Here is an 8,663-nt window from a genome sequence, read left to right on the forward strand (position 1 = left end):
CTGATTGGTGAGTCTATATATATATATATATATATATATATATTCTTCAAGGGAATCTCAATTTTTTTCATTTATAAGCCTTTTTTCATTCTCTAATATATCTTTGGATAGGTCAACAGGTAGAAAAGGAATAAACTCTACTAGCAGCAGAGGGTTTCAAACACAGTGGATATAAAAAATTCTCTGAGCTTTATCTCTGTGGTTTTGGTGTGCAAAATTAGCCACATCAAACAGTGTGTTTGAATTTGTGTCCACGTACTTGTTGTGGAGGGGGCGGTTGACCTGAGAGTGTCTTCATGTTTTTATCTTAACAAAACAGACTTCCTGTAAGGTTCAATACTCTCTCCCAGGGTCCAGCCCAAGTGGTCACACTTGCACTAACAGACACCTAGACCAACACACTATCCAATGGCCACAGTAGGATGTGATCAAAAAAAAAATTTAGAATACACTGTAGACATACACATACTGTAAAAACCAGGAATACTATTGTTGTTAATTACTACATAAGCACCATAAGAGATAGAAAACTGTTTGGTTGACTATATGGCAGTGCTACATGTAGAGTGCAATGGGAAAGGCCCATGGAAACGAGAAACAAACTGTAGACTGTAGAAAAAAACTGAATACTCTTACAGACAATTGCTCAAGTTCAGTTTGATACTTGATAAGACACTTCTGGTAGTTATACAAAACAATCTTTTGCTGATTCAAAGTCTTAATTAAATAGTTCACCCAAAAATAAAAATTTGATGTGTATCTGCTTACCCCCAGGGCATCCAATATGTAGGTGACTTTGTTTCTTCAGTAGAACACAAACAAAGATTTTTAGCTCAAACCGTTGCAGTCTGTCAGTCATATAATGTCAGTGAATGGGAATCGCGGCTTTGAAAGTCAAAAAAACATACACAAACAAAACCAAATTAAACCCTGCGGCTCGTGACGATACATTGATGTGTAAAGACACGAAACGATCGGTCTGTGCAAGAAACTGAACAGTATTTATATCGTTTTTTCCCTCTGATTCACTGCAATGTCTGAACTGTCCTGAGAGCGTTCGCTTTTCACTATCTTTCAAATGGACCATTGACACTCTATCTACAATCTCGATTAAGAGTGTCAATGGTCCATTTGAGAGATAGGTGGCGGTAATGCACTTATAAGTCTGCGATCGCCATAAAGCAAGAAGAAGAAGAAGACGCGTCACGTGCTGGCTGAAGAAGAAGACGCGAACGCGCTCAGGACAGTTCGGACATTGCAGTAAATCAGAGGTAAAAGACGATATAAATACTGTTCGAACATCTAAATGATTCAGAGAAGGCTTGGGAGAAAGTGCTGTGGTCAGATGAGACCAAAATTGAGCTCTTTGGCATTAACTCGACTCGCGTGTTTGGAGGGAGAGAAATGACCGCAAAAGCATCCCTACAGTCAAGCACGGAGGTGGAAACATTATGCTTTGGGGCTGTTTTTCTTCTAAGGGTACAAGACGACTTCACCGCATTGAGGGGCAAATGGACAGGGCCATGTACTGTAAAATCTTGGACGAGAACCTCCTTCCCTCAGCCAGAACACTGAAGATGGGTCATGGATAAGTCTTCAAGGATTACAATGACCCAAAACATACCACCCAGGCAACAAAGGAGTGGCTCAAGAAGAAGCACATTAAGGTCATGGAGTGGCCTAGCCAGTCTCCAGACCTCAATCCTATAGAAAATCTGTGGAGGGAGCTGAAACTCGATTATTCGGAAATGGAAGAAATACAAAACAACCATCAATCGGCCTCGGTCTGGAGCTCCGTGCAAGATCTTGCCTCATGGGGTAAGGATGATCATGAGAAAGGTGAGGGATCAGCCCCGAACTGCACGGGAGGAGCTTGTTAATGATCTTTAGGCAGTTGGGACCACAGTCACCAAGCAAAACAATTCTGAAATCCTGCAGCGCCCGCAAGGTCCCCCTGCTCAAGAAGGCACATGTACAGACCCGTTTAAAGTTTGCCAAAGAACATCTAAATGATTTAGAGAAGGCTTGGGAGAAAGTGCTGTGGTCAGATGCCTGGTGACCAACTACAAAAAACGCCTTACCTCTGTGCTTGCTAACAAGGTTTTCTGAACCAAGTACTAAGTCATGTTTTGCTCAAATACTTATTTCACTCACTGAAATGCAAATCAATTTCTAACCTTTATATAATGTGTTTTTTCTGGATTTTTTTGGTTGGTATTCTGTCTCTATACGTTAAAATAAACCTACCATAAAAATTACAGACCCTTCATTTCTTTGTAAGTGGGCAAACTTACAACATCAGCAGGGGATCAAATAAATATTTCCCCCACTGTATGAATCAATTTACTTAGTTCCTCTGATTAGTCTCTTGAGGAATAAAATATTTAACACAATATCATAAAGCACTCTGAGTTGGTTAACACAAAACTAATTGAACCATGTTTATTTTTACTGACATAAAGTCATATGTCTTATCATATGATTCAATATTATGATGGTGTCTCATGCTAGATATTTGGGCTGCCCGTCCACATGTTTATCATGTGCTACATCCTCACATAAGATTTCCTGACTTTTATTTGGAGTGAACATATGCAATCTGACTGTCTGCACGACTAATGATCAGGATTACTACACCCGGAGCTTAGATACGTTTGCCTGTGGATGACTAAGTGTCTCATGGCACTCAGGGCTGAATTCTTACAGTTTCTGCAATGTATGAGTGTATTTCTTTTCTATGTGAGTGAATGACCAAAAACAATGTAAAACCACACAATTACATTGAGGTGACTGCGAACGTAAATATGAATGGACAGAGAAACACATACACACAGGCACAGACACAAGTGCCCCTGTCATTTTAGTTCTGTGGGCCCCATGGCTCCAAAACTGTTCCTCTTTCTAAATGCATTGCTCAAGTCAAGCCAGCATGACTCAGTCACCATGTATCATCTGGAGCATGGAGTCTTAACCCACTCTTTGCCACAACAAAATCAAAATACTATGACACTCATGGAAAAAAGGACTTATATAGCAAAGTTTCAATGAAGGATACTCTGAATGATTAACCGCAGTGAGTTTTGGCATAAGTCAGTAAATGGTAGATATTTCCAAAGTCAAAGAGATGATGATATTGTGATATTGTATGATTTTTTTTTATGTTATGTGTTATGTTATGTGATTTAGCAATGATTGGTTATTTGACAAGTGGATGCTCATTTAAATCTTATTTGCTTGTCTGAAATTGATGTATCAGATTTGTCCAACAACTGTAGGGGGGGCAGAAGTTAGAATAGGCACTTTCATCATCTAATGTACAGGCGTAGTTAATTTGACATGCTTTTGGAGAAAGCATGGGGATTTGGCCTTGTGAATGTTGTGTTCTGCATTCCAGACTTTACACATCAATCAACTGCGCCATCTTGTGGTCATGAGCGGCATAAATGACCAAACATAAAGGGATAGTTCACACAAAAAGGAAAGTTCTGTCATTTATTCAAGTTCTTCTTCCTGTTCATTACAGATGCTAAAAACTATAAACACCATATAATGTGTGCTTAATTTTTGCTTTCATGTAACAAATTACCGTCATTACTTAGTAGTCCACAGTTATGCAGACATCTGGAAAGACAATACCAAGATGACCTAGAAAAGTTCATTAAGACACTTTGGAAAGGCCTTGTCTTAAGGTTTACAACAAATTAAAAAGTATTGACTTGTGACGGTTATTATGTAGTTTCAATACTCTAGCCATTTGATAGACTTGGTTAAACTGAATACAGACAGAAGAATTAACGTGTTAAGTTTAGTTGATAATGCATTGCTAGGTGGTTGCTTGGATATTCCATGTGACTGCAAGGGGTTGCTAGATAGATAGATAGATTTTTCATTATTCATCTGTTAGTGCATACTTTTTCATTACCTTTTGCCATTTTTGCAGCGGGTTCAACAACCATCTTCTTCCAGCATATTTGGTGTTGAAGTCTCCTCCTCTGGCTAGCGCGCGCTCAGTTCGCTCCTCTCTACGCAGTCTGAAAATGCACTTCCGGTCGGTGAGACGTGGCTGACAGTGGAAAATCTTTCAGGAGGGAAATCGGGAGACTGTCTGCTGTACTCCTGCTCTTCTAGACCGCAGTGCCTGGATGGCAAGGTTAAGCCGGAGTAAAAACTGTAGGAATTTCAGCCGGGTAAGACAAAACGTTTGTTTATGTATCTCTGCGAATCTTGTAGACAGTGATTTGTTTTTCAAGGCACGCAACTTTGTATCAATGTAGTATGCGTGCACCGTTGCTTTTATCAGAAACATTGCAGCAACGTTGTGTTTTGCGAATTTTTGACGTTTAGACATGCTATTCTTAAGTAACACATAAAACTGCCGGTTTTGCCTTTGGGCTTTCTTGCTGTTTTAATTAGTTTAGCAGCCAAACGCTGAAACATGTCAAACTTTGGAGTGTTTTTAAAGCCCAGTGGGCTGGAATTTTTCAGGAATCTAGCCGCTCCTTCATCTCATGCACTCCCACAGACCGTCCAAACGTGCTGCTCCTGTGTGAATGTTACATTTGCTTTTTTTGTCCAACCGTAACGGACGTTATTAGTGGCAATCACAACTGTTAAAACAAAAATATTTTTTTATGTTTATATTGCATATTTGTGCAATAAAGACAATTTAAACTCATATGCCATGTTTCAATATCCTATAAAGATCAGATGCTGAAGACAGCTGAATTTATTTATCCTCATTATTATGGGTGATGCACAGCCCTAGTTGGCAGTAACTAAAAGGTGTGGTGTTTTTTGTAGGTTGTCACTCACATTGGAGTGGAAGCACTTAGTCACTATATCTAGACCTTTCAATTTGTAGGCCAAGCCAGAGGGCTAATTCACCATGGCTTCCCCCTGGAATTTCAAATGTGTTTTTGAAATTGAAGTTTTTTGTATTATAAATAAGTCTTTGGATACCATTACTTGGAGACACTTGTGTATTGTGTTTACCAACTTTAATTTTGAAGGTGTTGTTAACAAGTTGCTATATAAGAACTACAACAGGTATTTAATTTGGAAAGCAAATTAACTCATCCTTGTGGTAGTTGCTGTGGAAAAAAATCTTTCAAATAATGGTTGTACAAAAACTAAAAAAAAAAAATAGTTTGATCAGAGTTTCTGTGCATCCAATAATACTACAGTTTAACAGATGAAACTGTGTAAAGAAAAAAGAAATACACTACTGTTTAAAAGTTTGGGGACTAAGTTTTTTTGTTTTAAAGGGGTCATATGATGCGATTTCAAGTTTTCCTTTCTCTTTGGAGTGTTACAAGCTCTTGGTGCATAAAGAAGATCTGTAAAGTTGCAAAGACTAAAGTCTCAAATCCAAAGAGATATACTTTATAAAAGTTAAGAGTCAACCACGCCTACCTAAAACGGCTCGTTCTAACACGCCCCCACACTGTAAACCCGAACAGTACTACTAACTTATAAAGATTAAGAACACTGCATAATGATCTTTAAAATAGCATCATATGACCCCTTTAATTCTAATATGCTGATTTGGGGCTCAAGTAATATTTCTTATTATTGTCAATATTGAAAAGAGTGCTGCTTAATATTTTTGTGGAAATTGTGATCCTTTTTTACTAGAATTCTTTGAACATAAAGTTCAAAAGAACTGCTTTTATTTTAAATATATTTTTTGTAACAATATAAAAGCCTGATCAATTTAATGCATCCTTGCTCAATAATAGTATTATTTTCTTTTGTAAAAAAAAATCTTACTGACACTAAACTCTTGATTGGTAGTGTATACAGAATATAATATAATATAGAATATAATATAATAAAATATAAATTCAGATTTCTGAAACTCTAGTTAAATTGCTACTAAGTGGCTCAAACATTTGATGCCGCTAACATGATGCTAACTAACAATTTATTTTCATCCGAGTCTAAGAAACCCCAAACCTTATTGAAATTCAACTAATCTTTCCACTTCATGAAATTTTGTTGAAGGCTCCTCTCTGCCTTACAGCACCCTACATGTTTCTTCCAAGTGCTTTGCGGAGGTCTGGGCTGATGAGCGCGTTTCTCATATTTACAGCGGTACTGAAATCGATATGGAAAATGGCACTTCATTTTTGCCATTCAAGGCTCACACAGTGTTATTAACATTTTTTAAAAAGTCCACTCTGGGTATTTGTGTTACTGTTATAGGTGTTACTGTTATTTGGTATTATAAGACCAATAGCTTGTCAAATATTATTAATAAAGGCAGGTCAATATACAGTACAGCAGAGCCAGTATAATTTTAGTATTTATAGTATACAAGCATATAATTTATTCATATTTGAATTATTTACTTTTATGTTTTCAGTTTTCATCTTAATTTTAGTAATTGTGCATTTTTTTCATTTTATTAGGCTTTTTATATTTCCATTTAGATTTATTTTTCAGTTTCAGCTTATCGTATTTCAGTTAGTTTCCAAGGCAGCATTTCCTTTATATAGTTTATTTCAGCTTTTTCATTTAATTAAATGCTTTTAAATAGTTTTAGTTAACAATAACTGCACTGGACAGAGCTTAATGAAGTTTTATTTAAAAAAGGGAAAATGCTTCCCCCCCCCCCTTTTTGTGTTTGCATATGCTGGATAGATGGGTCCCACAGCCACTATCATACGCAGGGTTTGTGGGTGATAGGGGGTCTGCTGTCCTTTCTGATTTTGGAAAAGGTGTTCCCTGATGAAGACAGTGACCCAGAGAGCAAAGCTGCCAGCCAAAGAGCTAAAGTAAGTTACATGAGCTTTTAGTACATATTCCAGCACTTTAAATGAGTTCAATTGATGTGTGTCCACATTGGAACATTGCGATTCTGAACCTCAAGGGGGAGCCAAAGGACGATGGTGGAGTAATGCACTCTACACTCAAACACATTCATTATTCGTCCACATTAATCATCCGGTAGTATACAATTAGAATCCAATTGTTTATTTCTTTTTTCCTTACTGGCACATTTTTCTTTTGAGTACTGGTTGATGGAATAATAGTTTGTGGATTCACTGGACCTTTAACTAAGCGGTCTTCTTGTTTTGTAAACAATGACCCAAGTGTTGTAAATATTTGTAAAGCAAAGTTGTTTTGTCTTTGGTGTTGCAGGCTTTAAATGTTCTAAACTTCTGTCTGGTCCATTGCAGCTCTTAATGCCCCCTGACACTCTTGTCAGTTTTTTATTTATTTACTTTTTTTTTCGTTAAGACCCTAAAGTGTTCCACCATGAAACAACTTTTTTTTAAATATAAGATTTGTTTTGCATTTTATTTTATTTGATGTTTTTTGAATCTGAAAATCACGTTACATTTTTGTATCATTAAAAGTGCTGTGAAAACTAAAAAAATATGTTGACAACTTGTACAAGCTAATCTGTTATTACTCATGCACAAAAATTGCATGGTACGTGCATAATGCAGAGCTAACAACAGTTTAACATAAGCACTAAGCAGTTACCAAAAGTGTACATTGGATGATTTTTCTGGTCTTTTATTACTAGTCCCACCTTTTTTTTTCATTAAGACCCTAAAGTGTTCCACCATGAAACAACTTTTTTTTAAATATAAGATTTGTTTTGCATTTTATTTTATTTGATGTTTTTTGAATCTGAAAATCACGTTAGATTTTTACTTTAAAAAGTAAAGCCTTATTTACAATAACACATTTACATTTTTGTATCATTAAAAGTGCTGTGAAAACTAAAAAAATATGTTGACAACTTGTACAAGCTAATCTGTTATTACTCATGCACAAAAATTGCATGGTACGTGCATAATGCAGAGCTAACAACAGTTTAACATAAGCACTAAGCAGTTACCAAAAGTGTACATTGGATGATTTTTCTGGTCTTTTATTACTAGTCCCACAATGTTCTGGAATGTTCCAGAAAGCACTAGAATATTACAGAATGTTACAGAAATGTGTCGAATGTTTCCATCCTTGCAAAAGCAAAATGTCTTTCAAAAATTAGTACAAAACTTCTCTGTACTAAACCAGTGTTTCATAATTAATGATAGAAGTTTTTTAAAACCTGACCTAAATATTCACCAAAATATTGATGCTACATGAAAATAAATAGTCCAGTAATAATTAGCACCATAGAATTACAGAAGACCAACAAAAGATCTAAGTGAAATAAATTGTTTGTCATGTTGTGTTCTTGTTTGAACTTGTTGATTTAAAGATTAAGGCACAGAGAGAGGGAATAGTCCTGATTGAATAATTGATGCTATAGAAATGTTGTGGAGCCACGAATCATGAATCATTGTTCGTGTCGGACAGATATTTAAAACATTATACTGTTCCTGTTGTTCAAGAAGAACCCCAAACCCTTTTTATTCTGGACTGTTTCAGTGTATTGCATCACCATATTGCATTAGTCAGTTAAACACACACGCACACCTTTCACTTTTCAGGCTCCACCCTGATGGATATAACCGCTTAAGGACTTGAAATATTTGCTCCAAGATGCTTCCTAAAACAAATGAATTGCAGGTTTGTTCTGTCTGCCTTTCTAGTGTAGATATGACATCAGCTCTGTTACTTTTTTAGTGCGAGTCTTGAGTGCCTTGGACACTCAAATCACACAAAACAGATGGGCTAGCAGCCCCCCCCCCCCCCCCCCCCCC

The 8,663-nt window shown here is 36.7% G+C and overlaps 2 protein-coding genes across 2 annotated transcripts in view; one reads left to right on the forward strand and one right to left on the reverse strand.

Moving 5' to 3' along the window:
* LOC107755073 (transcription factor PU.1-like) overlaps window positions 1–4,180 on the reverse strand; it is a 23,913-nt gene extending 19,733 nt beyond the window's left edge. Inside the window, exon 1 of the mRNA XM_016571728.1 lies at window positions 3,923–4,180. The gene's annotated coding sequence lies outside the window, so the exon portion shown is untranslated. The remainder of the gene's footprint in view (window positions 1–3,922) is intronic.
* A 2,419-nt stretch (window positions 4,181–6,599) lies between these two features.
* The window catches only part of LOC107755014 (zinc transporter ZIP13-like), a 9,935-nt gene continuing 7,871 nt past the window's right edge, over window positions 6,600–8,663 (forward strand). Inside the window, exon 1 of the mRNA XM_016571657.1 lies at window positions 6,600–6,776. Coding sequence (XP_016427143.1) covers window positions 6,600–6,776 — 177 coding nt within the window. The remainder of the gene's footprint in view (window positions 6,777–8,663) is intronic.

The sequence above is a fragment of the Sinocyclocheilus rhinocerous genome, unplaced genomic scaffold (assembly GCF_001515625.1).
Source record: "Sinocyclocheilus rhinocerous isolate Xijiao unplaced genomic scaffold, SAMN03320098_v1.1 scaffold591, whole genome shotgun sequence".
In the NCBI taxonomy this organism is placed as follows: Eukaryota; Metazoa; Chordata; class Actinopteri; order Cypriniformes; family Cyprinidae; genus Sinocyclocheilus; species Sinocyclocheilus rhinocerous.